The sequence below is a fragment of the Spodoptera frugiperda genome, chromosome 11 (assembly GCF_023101765.2).
Source record: "Spodoptera frugiperda isolate SF20-4 chromosome 11, AGI-APGP_CSIRO_Sfru_2.0, whole genome shotgun sequence".
In the NCBI taxonomy this organism is placed as follows: Eukaryota; Metazoa; Arthropoda; class Insecta; order Lepidoptera; family Noctuidae; genus Spodoptera; species Spodoptera frugiperda.
Genome location: NC_064222.1, coordinates 6063019 through 6080928, shown reverse-complemented (window position 1 = coordinate 6080928; position 17910 = coordinate 6063019). Strand labels below are relative to the sequence as shown.

The window sequence follows — 17910 nt, the reverse complement described above, 5'->3', positions numbered from 1 at the left end:
GGATACCCCTTGCTACCACTCGAACAACGAGGCAACCGAACAACAACCTTTAAATTCCTAACCTCGAAAAGTCCGGCAACACACTTGTAACGCCTCTGGTGTCTCAAGTGTCCATGGGCGATTGACGATTGCTTATCATCAGATAATACGTCTGCTCGTTTACCATAAAAAATATATATATATATATATTCTACCAAATCCCTTTCCTCCAATACTTCGTAGCTGAAAGTTACGGTAAAATATTAGCAGCGGTTGACTCGTCTATGGAGCTAATACAATATCTCACTCGCAGCTATTTGTTGTAGCGTTTCGCTATTTCGCTACTTCGCTACAAATTGTAATTGTCACCCAACTCTATGTCTGTCTAGCGCTGTATCACCTATGTATTTATTGCCTTTTCCTTCTTTTTGGGATAGTTTTGTGTTGTATTGGTGTTGTTCCTGAATTAGTGGGTATAAAGTAATTAAGGGTTACCTGTTAAGTCAACCTAGGTGCTTTAAGTATTCATCATCATCATCAGCCGAGAGATGTCCACTGCTGAACAAAAGCCTGCTCCTTAGTCCTCCACGTAGAACGACAAGCCACCACCTTTATCCTCTGGCTCCCCGCGACTTGACCTAGTGAGAGGTGTGCCCAGGTAGGTAGGTCTTCCTGGCCCATCGGCCAAGTCAGTCCTTCGAGCGACGTGGCCTATCCATTGCCACTTCAGTCCGCATATTTTGCTTTAGGCATTAATTTGGACTAATTTTACTAAAGGAACTGAGCCAAAAACTTACAGTTTTAGCAGTCCAATGTATTTTAACCTAATCTTTTCCTCTAAAAATACCAAAATCTATTCTAACGAAGACATTATCAGAATAAAGTCTCACCTAAGTTCATCTTTTCCAACCTCATAACAAAATTACATACCACCAAGTACATTACATACACTCATTATGCATCTACCCATAGTAGACTCAAAGCAGACCCCCTACAGTTGACAATAGACCCCACATGGCTATACTTTAATGTGCAGAATATTGTAAGACCCCACATGGCACAATAAAGTTATACGTACAGGTATAAGAATAGTATGACACTCGGCTTTAGGTGCGAACTGCGCTTAATTCAATAACGAGTCGCTTGCTGTGCAAACATGCCTGATAAGGTAGAACTAGGGAAGTCTAGAGGGAAATTTCTTATATTTTATTAAGTAGACAGTCACATAGTACAAATCTCGTTAATACATTCAAATTTTAAATCTTTATCTGCTTGCCTTAGGAAGCAAATGAGCAAGATTTGATATTAGTTCTTAAATAATATATGGATAACAATTAAGGACCCTGTCGGGCAAGCAACTTAAGGTCTAATATCTAATGACAAATATTGTTGCTAAAATTTCTTAATGACACAAGTATTATTGTTTACATATCAATTGTATGTAGATTATGTATTTTTATAACTTAGAATAAATTTTAACTATTTAGAATCTAATTAGGTAATATACAATTACATAATATGTTTATAAACACACAAAAAATATACTGTATAGTATATTAAATGCATGATAGTTGCACGCCAAATAAGTACATCTTCAGAATAAAGTCGTTTAATTTTATTTTAACTAACCAATTTTTTTAAGTGAAATGAGTTTTGTAGCAAATAGAATTGACTGTTACGCGAATATATGGTGAAAAACATAGTCTTCCCACCACATTTCTTTTATATTTGATGATTCGTTACAAAAATTCCAATAAAATTCTATATTCCAAGTACTTACTCTAGTTTTTTCTGTAATACAAGAAAAGTAGGATAGCGACAATATATACTACTGGGATTCATAAAACATCAAAAATCGTGCGGTTACTTTTACCCGACTGCGCCAGAAGGAGGGTTATGTTTTTACCCGACTGCGCCAGAAAGAGGGTTATTCGAGAGTATGTATGTATGTATAATTGTTTGGCACGCTCTGCAGCCTAAATGGCTTGATGGATTTTGGAGAGGAGTTGTTGGATTCGTATTTACTGTGATAGTGACACTAGATTTATCAAAATATAAAAATAATAAAACTAATTTCTTCTAGAAATATAATCCCCTCTATTCTCCCCTAGATCTACATTAAATAAACCACCAGTGTGCGCAGTATGTCAATTCTAGTTCCTTAATGATAGTCTCACTCGGCTCCGTACGCGTGTGCTTTCATTCCGTGCCATTCATAGCTTACCTTATAAAACGCTACTGCTACCTTAGAGTCACTATTCGATGCTTTTGAACCGAGTTACAGTCGAGAAATATTTGAAAAATTGTTGGGAATGAACATTTATACGAGATGTACAAGTGTAGACATTGATGTTCGAGTTATAAACTGGTAGAGTTTTCAACTAGCAATAATCGCAAATCGGATCAACCTCATTGGTTGCGATATGTTGCCTCTGTAAACCGGTGATTTTATTATGAACTAAAAGACATATTCGTATAATTCTAGAATCGACATTAATTGTGAAAAGCAAAATATTTGAAGTGCAAATACTTGATACTTTCAAAATAGTTACGCAGACAAGATGTTGTACTTATGTGACACGAAGCTTAAGTCCTTATCATACTTAATTTTTAATGAGATATGAACAAAAAAACTGACAAGCAACCTGATGGTCCTCCACGCAGAACGACAAGTCGCCACCTACATCCACTGGCTCCCCCGACTCTGGTGATATCGTCGGTCCATCTACTGGGAGGTCTGCCTACGCTACGTATTCTGTACCACGACTGACTATCTACTCTATACCACGTTAAAAATATTTTTCAAGACAACTTTTAATATTGAGTTTGACTGCACGGTTGGCGCGGTGGCTGGGCAACTGGCTGCCGTGCAACGTGTAGCGGGTTCGATTCCCGCACGGAGCAACTCTTTGTGTGATCCACAAATTGTTGTTTCGGGTCTGGGTGTCATGTGCATGTGAACTTGTATGTTTGTAAACGCACCCACGACACAGGAGAAAATCCTAATGTGGGGCAACGATTTAATAAACGATAAAACAAAACAACGATTTAATAACGAAATCCTAATGTGGGGAAACGATAAATTTAAATTACTTCATAGTTCCACTGGTAGGGGCTCCGTACAGCTGAGTAAATTACTTCAACCTGTTTATGTAGACTGGCAGACTGCAGACAAGTGGTTAGACGAGCCGCAGACTCCAGTTAGCACAGCTGATAAAGGCTTTTCACAATTACATCGCACTTATATACCTCGAAGAGGTGGTTAATGTAACACGCAGTATATGTTCGCTAGTTATGTTATTAAAAATGCAGTACATAAAGAAGTCAAGGCGTTTATTTCAATTAATCGTTTTAGGCACTTTTGAAAGGGCAAATTCAATTGTCTGTCAGTAAAGCTAGGTGCTCATTTCAAACTATAGCAGGCTCTCCGAGTAGTCTGGTAAAGTAGCATATAATTTTCACTAACGACCTAAAGGAACATACGTTTTACAGAGAAAACATTGCATAGCTTCCCTGTTAAACCAGAAACTGCCTACCAAGCGAGGTGATTATGTCAAATCATCAAACGTAAAGCAGATCTATAGTTCAGTAGTGAACTATCGTGGACTGTTGATGACGACAATATAATTTAATATTGAATAACCCAAAAATATGCCACCAACTCAAAATAACTTATTTGGTGATCACAATTACAAGTCAATGACCAATTTGTATCAATTAGACTTCAGACAGTCTTTCTATACACCTAAAATAGTGGTATAATTAAACATTTTTGAATAACTAATAGTAAAAGTAGTATTCACTACGTAAATACCTAAGTTTAACTGGACTACAAACAGAATACCTAATTAAAAAAATGGTCGTAACTATACAACTACTGGTAATCACTTACAGCCAGTTCTTATAACCTATCCAAGTGTGGGAGAGCCATGCTTCGGCAAAATGGGCCAGTTCGACCAAAATCATACCACGGCCTCAAAGAAAACCGACATGAAACAACGCTTGCGTTGTGTTTCGTTGTGTGAATGAGATTAGCAGTGGCCCAATATATCCTTTCCGATCCCCGATTCACCAACAACGCTTAAATTCCTAACACACAAAAGGCCGCAACGCACTGCTTACCATCAGGTGATCCGTATGTTCGTTTACCGGCTTATGCTAAAAACTGTCAGTAAAACTGGTCAACTCTCAGAAGTTGTGTTACTTAAAATGCCTGTGATATCGGCGTTGAGTAGTCAATTTTATTCCATTCGCTTTATAATTATTTGATATTCAAATATTATAATCCATTCAATTTTAACAAAAAAGATTATTCATCGCAATGAACCAACGTAACATTTAACATTGTTCTCATTTTTTCAACTGTATAATGCTCATGAATATGAGCCTCTAGCATGGCTTGAAACTAGTCCAGTTCCTCGTCAAATAATTACGTAAGCCGAAAAACATAATAATTAAATTAGTATGTCTCACGAAAGTTATAATATAGAAACATACATACATATATATCGTCACGCCTTTAATCCCCGAAGGGGTAGGCAGAGATGCACTTTATGGCACGTATAATATGTTGTAAGTCCCATGTAATAGGGGGTGAGCCTATTGCCATATACTGGACACATTTCCAGACTTCATGCTACTGCTGAGAAATTTTCGAAACCGAACAAAGCCCAGTAATAATATAAACATTTTTTGGCAATTCTCCTTTGAACAAATAACTGTGCTACTACCAATTGTAAACTTTAAAAATCTTAAAACCCAATATCACTAACATACTTGACAATTCAATACAATTTGCTACCAACAACAAACAAACTCACTCTTTGTTACAATCAAGCTCAAACATTTACCTACTCTAAAGAATTGAAACGAAAAATTTCAATGGAGATTCGAATGCCATAGCTAGGGGTCGGCCCCAGCAAGAATGGGAACAGCTGTGTCCCTATCTCCGGCCCAAATACCTCGCATTGTTGCTTACTTGCTAATACAGAGGTACTCGTGCCCGAAAATAAGAGAGTTCCCTTTGCAGGGATTTTTATTTGCCTGACCTTTTTTTTTAAAATCGTCTCGATTCATTGAATGCTGATTTGGAATTGAGGAATTTTACAACTTTGGATTGTGTCGCGGTTGGTGTGACTAAGTAACATAGGCACTAACGAATTACACCTAAATACAATATTTTAAAGTCTCTTTTTAAACGACTTCAAAATAAGGAGGAAATTCTTAGTTTGACCTGTAATGTATGCATGTTTGTCTGCGTACATCTCGCAATAGGATGAACTGATTTTGATGCGGTTTTCAGAAATGTCGTTTGTTATAATTAGGAACAGGTTTTACATTAAACACTTAAAAAAGGAGATTGAAGTTGGTTTCTATAAACGTAGATTATTTGATAATTATTAATATTAATTAGCTTGAATTCTCAAACTCTCGGCTAGTTGTGTGTAGGCAATTTTGATTTAAACTTGGATTTTAAAACCTTAGGTCACCACATTAAACACATTATTTTAAGTTATTAAATTACAAATCATAATTACAAAACAAACAAAATGATTGAGTACGCCTTAAATTCTAAGGCTAGGAACTTTATTAGGTCAATAAAAACTTAATATTTACAAATAAAATCGTTTAAGGTCCGCAATTGAATAAAATCGGCCGTAAGTACTTCAAATTGTAATATGTAAACACAGTTACATTTGCGATGAAATGAATCACTGAAACAATAAAGAAAATATAACATGTAATAAGAAACTGATCAATATTATTTTACTAGCTTTTTTACACTGAGTTTGTCCACGTGATCAATTGGGGGTGGAAAAAAATAAGTCAGTTGTGTGTCGCGGAATGATGCTCATGAATATGAGCTTCTAACATGACTTGAAGCTAGTTGAGTTTCTCGAGTCCCTTGTTTTTTAGGGGGAAAATCATCCAATGACTTCTCCCACCTTGAGCGAGGCAAAAAGGAGTGTCAGACTCTTACTGACTAAAAACCACCCTGTTCCTTACTCCTGCTTTTTAAACTCGCTAGGTAGTCCGCAGCTCCGGATACTTATATTATGATTAGGGATTAAATTAGAAATAGTTGTATCAATAACTAAGTGAGCATCAGCTGCAGTAGGAAAGACAACTTCAATTTCAAAAGTCGGGAATCACAATCATACCAATCCGAGCCACGATATTAGTATAATATAAAATCCGGCAGCATGCAATGTAAATTCAGATTTAGCCAGCGAGCCAAACGTTGCTGGAACCGGCACGTTTTGCTGAATCGCATTCAGACTGCCTGTTCGAGCCTCGCACCACCAACATTTTAGCGAAATTAAAATGGCTAATGCGCGTTCCAGGCAAAACTGTTACAACACAATATTTCGAAGCTATTTTCATACATCATTAATATTCCGCGAAGTAATTTTTACGCATATTTTCCGTCAGCTAATGTTACTCGTTCTAAATGTGTGTTATAGAGGCTGATCTTACTGATTCATTATTTTCAAACAGATATTTTTCGCATATCTTTATCAGTCACCAGAAAAGTCTAATTAGTACATGGTCTGCAGACCACAATGACTTCTCCGCCTTGGGCATGGCGAGAGGAAGTGACAGACTGTTACTAAAAGACACCCCATTCCTACTTGTGCTTTTCGAGCCGGAGCCCAGGTAAACCCGCTATGTAATCCGCAGCTCCGGATCATTCATCATTCATTCATTCATTAGCCCTACTGGGCCCCATCTGTGGTGGTCTGATAACTCTTTGAGGGACGCGCTGCGTCCTGTTACGGCCTACGGCTCTCCTAATGACTTCAAGAACGACTGGTTGGAAGCGACCTGCATCTAAGGGCTCCTTGAACACAAATCTTACATCTAAACTACACAATTTAGTCGCAACATACTTTACCTGATCCAGACATAGTACTGATGCCAATAACACACGCGTTGCTCACCAGAAAGTGTCTGCTTTCTGGTAGAATTAATTTGCGTATATCTAAAAAGGAAACATTGAGGTATTAATTTTATCATCACTACCCTGTTAAATACTCGGGATTACAGATAGAAATCTGTTGAAGGCAAATACTCCGCTAACATCAGTCACCGGCATGAAGCAAGCACAAAGAGGTGTCATCGCTCACTCTCACTCTCACTCTCACTCTCACTCTCACTCTCACTCTCACTCTCATCCTTTCTCTTTCTCTTTCTCTCACTCTCACTCTCACTCTCACTCTCACTCTCACTCTCACTCTCACTCTCACTCACACTCACTCACACTCTCACTGTTTGCTGAAAATACATATACAGCGGAATGCAATTAAAAACATATAGTTAGTAATTCTCTTTCGTGCTATCCTACATACCCCACGGATTACACAAACCAAATTTCAGCTCTATACGACCAGTAGCTTTGGTAGTAGGTTGTCTGTCAGACAGTTACTCAGTAACAGTGGCATCTCATCTTTGTACTTGCGTCACGGTCACCGGGGTATAGCAGTTAGCCTGCTTATATAATATTGTTTATCCTTCCTTGAATAAAAAACCCTATGCTCTAATGAACTACTAGTTTCTTCCTAATAAATTTCCAGAATTAAATAAAAACAATCTTTACCTACATAAAGTTTAGGTACATTTTTCCATGAATAAGAACGTAATTTTATATTGATACAAATCACAAAGTTTTCTACCGTTTTATTCCTTGTGTAAGTTTATTTCGAGAATAAGGTGCAAAAGTTTGTGGAATTTTCTAGAATCTTCAAGTTCCGTGAAATATCTAGTACCTAGCAACTTGATGAATAGAGCTTGGTGTAAAGTTCTTGGAAGATAGAACTATTTTATTTGGATTCTCTTAGTATGTATTCAGTACTCTTAGCATGAGTTTGCTTTACGTTTAAAGTAATCGAAACGAGAGCGCGTTTGGTGCTCGTTCTACGTAACGATCTCACACTCCTTAAACTTAACTCCATTTTATTAAGTATTGTGTCCTTATATGACGTGTCGTGTCTTGTATGTTTAATTATGTAACTGACGGACTAATTTTCATATCCTGACTCAAGACTGCATACCTAGCTCGGTATTATTTACATTATTTACTAAATCAAAATCTACAAAATGTGGGAGAGCCATTCGGCACGAATGAGCAGACTCGACATGTTTCGTTGTGTGAGTGAGGTTACCGGAGGCCCAATTACCTCCCTTCCCAATCTTCCCAATCCCCAATTCTCTAATTTTAAAATTCCTAACACCACAAAAGGCTGGCAATGCCCTTGTAACGCCTCTGGTGTTTGAAGTGTCCATGAGTGGCGACGATAGCTTACCATCAGGTGATCCGTCGTCTCGTTTACCGGCTAAATAAAAGTGATAAAAAAACTGTGTTACCTCTTTCAAGTACGACAATAGCAAAATGAATCTTCACAACAGATAATGCGAATATGTACACGCATAGTATTGTTGATAGTAAAATGTGATACTGAAAATATGTAAAAATTAGTCATAAAAATGTAAGTTAATTAACTCTGATTTGTTGCAGGTGTCACCGGGCAAGCGTCACAAACATTCAGTTATTAAAAAATACACACAATACTACTGAGAACCGAAAATTATATGCTTTTTATGGAATCTTGCACTATTATAATTTTGTGACCAACAATATTGAAGACTCGATATTATAATATAAAATCCCCCGATCGATTTCGATCTTGGTGGCAAGTCTAACTAGACTAGCTCACTATGCAGGAGATTATCATAGGGCACAAGTGTGTGCACACACACAGGGGCACTTTCTGTTCCCTCACTCTCTAAACCCGATCGTTTGAAATCCGGCAGACCGAAACGACTGGAGAAAAGTCAGGCTTATGATCAACGGCTGTGCGTGCTTTCTTTTTACCTCAGAAAATTCCCATTATCACTTTTTGGTCGACGCAGGAATCAAATCCGCGACTCATTACACAGCAACCGGTCACCTAGCTACTACGCCAATCGTGACAGTCACTCGATATTACAATATCAATAAACAATAAATGGATATTATAGTTACTCACCCTCATAAGTCTCTTTTTGTCATAGAATACTGAAGTTAACAGCATTATTCCGCTGATAGTTAGGACTACTAGTCCACCACATGACATCAAACCTACAACTGAATGATATTTTACGTTTTTTAATGTAGAAAAAGAGACTTTTAAAAAACATATGTACATATTCATATTTAGTTACATAATAATAATAGGAACCAATGTAGATTCAGCAATAATTGTGCCGATAGTCATATCTGTCAATGGTTTCATATCCAAAAGCCTCAAGAACACCTGAGTAGGCTAACGTTGGATGATTAGGTCAAGGGCCTGATACAGAAGGCAGTTCTCCTGGAAACGGTACGCATTGTGAGGAGGTTTCTGTCTCTAGAGCCCTAACCACTAGTAGCTTGGACCATGCTCTTGCTACCGGTCGGCTCCTATTTTTAAATATTATTTGATGTTGTATTTTATGATGTTTTTAAATAAATATATGGAATAATAATAGGAACCAAATACATACGACCAGTATCAACAGTATCATACAGCTCATTGTAATCATGTTCGTACAATATGACGGCAAGTGCCAGGGTCAGTCCAATGACCACTTCGAGGGCACCTACCATCACCACCATGGGTCGGAGACGGTTCACCAAGGAGTCCTTCAACGGAGGAGCCCATGGACTTTTCTCCCCCCTCGTAGACCTTCCCAAAGGCCTTTCGAACTCATCTTTATTTGTCAAACTTTCTGACAAATATGTGTACTGTGTTTGATCCAGGATTTTGCTAAAGTCAAATTCATGTGGACTCCCCATTTTCGTCTCCTGTACACTTGAGCTTGTATTTATAGGTATTGCTTTCGTTTGCTATTTTAGTGCTACATTAAAAATTTTACGTATCACCTTATTATTGACATTTTTTGACGTTTTTAATTTGAAAGATAATATTTTTTGTGATTGTTGTTTTATGGGCGTAGATTTGTAGTTGATAACTTTTTTTATCGTGTTTTTGTCTATGAATTTAGAGATTGGTACTCTGCAAATATAATCGGAATTAATTCTCTTTTCTCTTTAATAAGGTATTGCGGATCAAAATAAATATCAATAACTCAAAATATTAGCTATATACTGAGGACAACGAAATCTATTAAATAAAAAAAGAATCAACCTTAACTAACCCGATAATTATTACAACATAATTTCAACAAATATATTTTAAACAACCAAACAAAAATACTCTACAATTAGAATTCATTAAGGATTCATTAAAACATATAACCATTAAGAATTATACTTTAAGCATGCCTCTGAACTAGAAAATCTAAATCACGAACACTCATGCGCATGTAGCATGTAGTGCCATCTATCGGTCTTCGAATGAACTAACTTGTCTGAACACAAAATTACAACTCTACATTTCTGTCTCAGGATGACTTTTGCTGGTTATTTTTTCCAGAATTTGTTCTTTGCATTAAGTTGTATATTAATGTACCTGATATTTTTTTATACAATTTACACAAGTAATGAGTTTACGTCGGGCCGTCGAATATATTTAAAAAAATATTCACTAAAACTATACACATAGTTTAAATTGTTTTTACTAATGACACTATAAATATACATCCCCTAATATCCTAACTCGAAAGTTACGCCATCTATGGAACGCAAAAACGAGAGCTCATTACATGTTCATTAGAAATATCGAGCGTACTCCATTTTGTTTCTGTATGGCATAAAACACGGCCCACGGTGCACAGTGCGCCCCGACGTACGTAATCCAGGGTGCAGTCAACTCCATTAAATTAAATACTTAATGAGTCTCCCACAACGTGACGTCACACTATAGGTTATACAGAAGTTCTAACTATTATGTAGTAAATTGTATGATTAATATAATTCTACTGTATACTTATTTTATGTTAATTCATGTATTGCTAAGTCTAATGTCTCAGGTGCGTGAAGTTTTTTCGATTACCTATACTTTTTTACGTTAATTCATATTAGGGATGATGATAGGGTATGAAAATCAAAAATCTATTTAGTACGTCAGTTGGGTAATGAATAATTTAGACACGTATTTTTTAAGAGTAGGAGCAAATACGTCATTTCTGCGTATAAAACGTACTTACATCTTCGAAAGTATTTGTATCTGTAAGAAAAAACAACACGGGTCTAATGTTTTAAATAAATCTAGAATACGGATTATTAAAATAAAAATTACTCATTCATTACCTAACTGATGGACGACGTAGATTTTTAATTTTCATACGTACCCCGTCATCGTCCCTATTCGTGGTAATAACCACGTAGTTTAACTTCTGAATGTGTTCGTATAATGTGAGTCGATGGAACAGTAGTTACTTTCCAACTTACCTCGCACTTAAATATTGTGTTACATGTTCCGTGCGAGCAGTTCTTTTCTTCGCTATTACTCATTTATTTAATGAGGAAACTTATAATCAATGTGTAAGTAAATAAAGTTTTACATGCAACTCCTTAAGCTATGTATTATCTCACTAATATTATAAATATGAAAGTTTGTTTGTCCGTCAATCGCGCTGAAACTACTGAACGCCTGTATACCAAAGTATACAGACAGGGTATGAGCTGACTTGGGTGATACTTTTTATCCCACGGGAACGCGGATGAAGATGCTGGCAGAAGCTAGTATTAAGTATGTTATCCTTCCTACTTCATACTATTAGAAATATGAATGCTTTTGTTTGTGTTTCTCGAAAGAAAAATTATCAATAGTAGCATTGTGTCTGGAATTGTGCCCAGTATATAGCAATTGGCTCACCTCCTATTACATGGGACTTATACTATAACACAAATTGTGCAAAGTACACTACAGTAAAGTAAAATACACTGTAACAATGCCAATGCATTACATACCGTAATGTGCACCTCTGCCTACCCTTTCGGGGATAAAAGGCGTGACGAATAAAAAAGTAAAAAGAAGGAAGAAACAAATAGGACTTTCCGTTCAACAGTAGTAACTGTTACAATTGTAACTAATAGACCAGATGATGAGACAAACGAGGCAATCTTACTGAATCAAGTTAGTGATAATAGCTCCATTGTTCTAATGGTCTAACTAAGTAATAGTACTCGCTGTTAATTACTGATACTAATCACTAACTCAGTACTAAATGGTGAGAGTTTGTCTGTCTATTTTGTAGGTACTTATTGCAGATGAAATTTCTAATCGGTTGTTTGCTAGTTGCTAGCTAACTAGCTAAATATAGATCCAGTGTTTGAGAATTAGCAGTTTTATACCTATACAACGTGTAACAAAATGACCATATACATCAAGAAGCGCTGATGAATACAGGTTGAATAGAATCTCTACAAGAAGTTTCAGCTTAAAATACGTTTAAAAAAAATTGTTCCGAGTACTTGGTAGGTAATCGCATGGTCCTTGATTTCAAATCATACTAATACAAACGTGTCACAACACTACAGGGATCACTCGCTAATATTACGAAACATTTCTTCTGTCAATCTGATCGCCTAGTACCTGTCTACCTAATTTTGATTCGCGCGGCGGCGCGATTGGAAAAATTCATAACTTGGTACCATGAAAACATGAGTTTAAAAAACCCTTCCCGTATAGTTTGTTATGTTATCTAGAAACCGTGCAATTGATATGTATACCCCCTTTTTGTTACACGTTGTATATAAAATGTAATAATTTAAGTCGTGTCGTCCTAAATTATTGTTGCGGAGGCTTAAGACACCCGCTTCTCTCTCTCGCCGCTGCATGAGGGTGCGAATTTGAAACCTACCAACATCTAGATAACTAATTCTATGTTATAAGTCCCATCTATTCTATATCGCCCGTGTATTTCACCTCAGGTGTGAGCAGGTAACTACCACGTTAATACACGGAGATTAAACGCGTCTCGAATTGGATCGTTACCTAGCACGGAGAACTAGAAGTGAAGTTCTGGGATATTTACCTCAAACTATTGTAGACTTAACTGTCCTTTGGAGTAGCATATCTATTTCTGTTCGTGTATAGAATAAGAGTAAGGGTATTTTTCCACAAGAAATGTGCTATGTATATGGCATAGTATACCCGGTATATGGCAATATCCTCACAACCTATTACATGGGACATAAAACGTAAATTGCGAAATGTGGGTGTACATTGGCAGTATGTGCCATAATAAGCACCTCTGCCTACCCCTTGCGGGATTAAAGGCGTGACGTTATAAAAATAGATGTGCTATGTAGCTATGCTACGTAGATGTAACAGCTAAGCTGTGAAACAATGTGAACGTATCCACTGAAACTAAGCAGCTCGAGTATGCGATGTATCGATAGTAGAGAAGCCATCCATAGCACGCATCTTTCCATATAAAAACATAGCTTAAATGAGTCTGGTTCCACCAGTGCTAAACTACGTGTACTAATGAATATGATTGGTTGTATCCAAACGCATCCACAGCGACCTAACATAGCACACCTCTGCAAGAAAATGCACCTTAAATCCTTTACAAAACCAGACCCCAAGAAAATCAAGGAAACCGCATTAATTTTAAATTCCCAAGACGAAAGATGATAATAACATAATAAAATATGTAAACTCCATCTCGCGTCGAATTCCAGTTCAATTTAGTGCGCAAGATTAGTTCCAAGCTTCGTCTCTCACTTACCGAACTACATTAATGTTTCAACCTATAAAATTGTGGGTTATACTTGTTATAAAACTGTTATAGAGAACCCTATAGCTGACTTTTGTTACGACTAAGCAGTTTCAATTTCGTATAAGAAAATAATAGCAAAAAAGTATATGAAGAGGAGGTTTAAAGGTAAGCGTCCTCAGGAGATATGCGTACGATGTGACAGTCGCGCGTATTCCTTATGACGTCATCAGTACGCATCGCATGTAGGCAATGCCGAACGATGCGGTTTGTGCGATGCGAATCAGTGGACGCAGTTGTAAGAGTTTCTATACAAAGCAAACTGAAATCCGTTGCGTATGATGCTTAAGACGCCTGCTTCTCATACATGAGAGTGCGGATTAGAAACCTACCATCAGCAATGTGACTTTTCCTAGTTATATGTACTTTCTAAAATTATTTAGACTAACGGTGAAAGGAAAACATTGATTTCTAATTATTATTTTGAAATCGCCAACCCGCATTGAGCAAGCTTGGTGATTAATGCTCAAACCTCCGTGTGAGAATAGGCTTTTGATTAGCGGTATTTAGCAGTTTAGCAAACGGGTTTATTAATTTTGACTCACGGTAAAATCGGGTTTGTTGGACCCTACAGGGTAATTTTGACCCAACCTTTTAGACCAATGAAATGCTAATAAAAGCTTTGTTCTAGATTTCTATTGGCTATAGGTTTTGGATCAAAGTCACCCTAGTGGCACAATATAACCCAACTTACCCCTTTTGTTTGTTTGAACACTCAAATTTAGTAATTGGAGTTTTACCCCCTCCGTAAACACAGATCGATCTAATATCTGACACATACTGTTAATCTTGATGAGTACACAATACTTTTTAATATTTTTTTTAATTACCTCCATTATGGATATCAAACGAAAGGGCTTGATTGCCGGAATAGAACTAATTAAAACCAGTTATTAAAAAACTAATCAAAATCGGTTAATATAAACCTATATTGCAATATAACAATTTGTATAGTATTTTAATGTATTACTTGTTTACTAACCTACTTCAAAAAAGAGAGGAGGTTCTCAGTTTGACCTGTAAGTATGTATATATATATATGTATGTCGGAGATAGGAGATCTCTCACTTTCGATATGTCGGTGAAAGGAGAATCTCACTACTCATGTCAGGAATACTTGTGGGCGTTATGACGAAGGTAGCAGTAAAATAATAAAGTCTTCGATATGGAACTATTGTTTAATTCTGTACATTGCACTGTTACTTTACTTAAGCTACTGATGGGGCCGGTATTTCCTACCGACTACTCTGAGAAGAAATACCGAAACAAACTCAGAGGTCTCAGTCACTCTCAAAGTGCAAACATGGTTACAAAGTACATGAAAGGCAATTAACTGTTACAATATCAAACTAACAGGTTACAGACTAGGTATACAGTTGAAACACACGACGGTTCAATATTCGACCGCACTGGTCGGCTGCTGCACGAGAAGTGATCGACACGCTGCTCAGCCGATGAATCCTTGACTCCGTCGAGCGCCGAGGGTGGACGCCTGTGTTTCAATTCTACCCTCGATCCCGACACGGCCATCCTGCTTGCACACGTCCTCGTGTGACAGCTCATCTGTGACAGAAAATTACACGCAAAGTATCATATAGCTCGGTCATTCCTGACCACATTCCACACACAATTACAAAAGCATCAAACTGTTAGGTTCACGCATCACAGCCGTTCTTTTCAACAAAAATTACAAACTACTCAGTACAACTCTAGAAACTCCCGAGTAAGACATCTAGTGCGCCCCGGCTCTCTAGCCGACCAGCAATCACATTGCTGACTTCCATCACATGGCCCCTAGCATGCCCTTACTCGAGTCCACGAGCAAGTCACCTAGTGCCCCGGCTCTCAAGCCGACCAGCAATCACATTGCTGACATCCATCACATGGATCTCCCGTGCGTCACCACCTGGTAACCACGCAACTACCAACAATGGCCCCTGGCATGCCCTTACTCGAGTCCACGAGCAATGCACCCAGTGCCCCGGCTCCGGCCCCGGCCGGCGAACACAAAACGAACACATACAACCGCCGACCCCCGTCAGAGCCAAACTCGCATCGCGCACCGAACGGACTCTCGAGGCGACACTCGGAGATTCCGTTTGCGACCGGGTTACGAATACGTGACCGCTACTGAGGTGATCGAACACAAACATACCGAACACAGACAGCCGCCGACCCCCGTCAGAGCCAAACTCGTACCGCGCACCGAACGGACTCTCGAGGCGACACTCGGAGATTCCGTTTGCGACCGGGTTGCGAATACGTGAACGCTACTGAGGTGATCGGACACAAACATACCGAACACAGACAGCACAAACACATAATGGCTTCTAGAGTCCCCTTACCCGAGTTTCTACCGAGCTTCATTAACTTCATCAAAACCAATCTCGGCTGATGCGTGACCTTCTAAAACCTGAACCATCATCCTCATAAAAATGTTACTTAACTCGTTACTATGAATCGAAACAAACCAATAATATCAAAATTATTGTTTAACTACAACTTTCCAGTATCAAAACCAGTAAAACTGACATTTCACAAACATAGTTACTCGCAAAATAATGATTCTACCAAGTAACTCAAAGCATTCAAGCTTTACAAGTGATCACGGCTACGCACAGTTCAGTAACACACAGTTATTCTGTCTCACGTGAACTCCACATGGGAACACTGAGTCTCTGCTAGACTCCATGGTTTGCACTGAAACCCTCATTAACAAACATATTTTAAACTATGATCACCTTGCAAACTCAAACACAGGTTCTACTACCTTCAACTACTCTAATAATCTACCCTCTAAGGTGCTATTTGAACTACTTTATCAGAATGATGTCAACTTTTATTTTAACTTTAATTCGTCGGCATATTTTTCTAAGTACCTACGTGTATGTGAGTGTGTGTACATGATGTAAGTGTGAGTATGTGCTTGTGAGTGAAGACCCAACTCCTCACGGGTGCGGTCTCAATGCGAGTTTGTGCAGACCCATCACCACATGGTTCTCATGTGTGCGGTCCGAGTGTGAGTGTGTGCATAGAGCCATCGCCTCATGTTCCTCATGAGTGCGGTCTGGTGTGTACACTGACCATCGCCTCATGCTCTTCATGAGCGCGGTCCATTGCGGTTCACAATGTCGAGTGTTAAGGGCATGAGTGTGAATGATGAGTGTTGAGTACAAGTAGTAACGATGTGTACAGGAAATTCTACCACTTACATTTCACAAAATTCTCGAGGAACCTGGTGATCAGATATCCTCCTCGTCCTTATTCGTCAGAACTGTACTGTAACTATTCAAAACTATTCAATTCAGATGCACAATCAAAATAAAATGCCGAACTACCGCTTAAACAACCAGTCTACCCACAGTTACAACTACAATACTCATAATGGTAAAAAGGTAACAAATGTCGGTAACATCTTTTAAAATAATTCTCAATGTACCTACTATCTTACATACAAAATTAAAATAATCATGCTCCGCTGGGATTTTCTCCTGTGTCGTGGGTATGCTTTACAAACACACAATTTTACATACACGCGACACCCAGACCCGAAACAACAATTTGTGGATTACACAAAGAGTTGCTCCGTGCGGGAATCAAACCCGCTACACGATGCACGGCAGCCAGTTGCGCAGCCACCGCGCCAATCGTGCTGTCGGTTCATAGTTACGATTACAACCTATGCGCCAGTTTAATGAAGTTAACTAACAAAATATCAACTATTGGCTTTTGATAGTGGTCCTGTACACTATTCAAACTAGACGCAATATCAAAATGAAATGCCGCGTCTGGTTACTTCGCGGTTTTCTTTACTAGGCAAACTCAACTTGATCGACTAAATTTAGAATAACTACCTAACAGTCTATCAGCGTACTAAAATGTACTTTCGGAAACGTATCTTATGTCTGGGTACCCTCAATCAAAATCAAATTAAATGATTAGTAACCAACATCGATCGTTTCAAGGTTACCACATGATAGTCACTCGCAAGGACTCCCAAGCCACTACAAGTCAGCTACGACTTGTGTTATGGACTCGAGCCCCCGTCGCAGTAACGACTGTGATAAACCCTCACGGTACAGTACAATAAATCGGAATGTTTCGATCTCTAGAATTACTACATTAGGCTCTAAGTACACCGGTCCTGATGATTAGATAACTGTCATGAATTTTGTTTAGAACTATCTATTCTTGCTTAACACATTACAAATCTCAACCTAACAA

At 38.1% G+C, this 17910-nt stretch overlaps 1 protein-coding gene across 1 annotated transcript; it reads right to left on the bottom strand.

Moving 5' to 3' along the window:
* Positions 1-5531: 5531 nt before the first annotated feature.
* LOC118274986 (uncharacterized) lies at positions 5532-9965 on the bottom strand. The gene is made up of 5 exons (XM_035592811.2): positions 9502-9965; positions 9006-9103; positions 8344-8434; positions 6875-6961; positions 5532-5693 (listed from the first exon to the last, which is right to left on the bottom strand). Exons 1-5 carry the CDS (start codon positions 9791-9793, stop codon positions 5608-5610), a joined length of 654 nt encoding a protein of 217 aa, XP_035448704.1. The 5' UTR covers positions 9794-9965; the 3' UTR covers positions 5532-5607.
* Positions 9966-17910: the final 7945 nt, after the last annotated feature.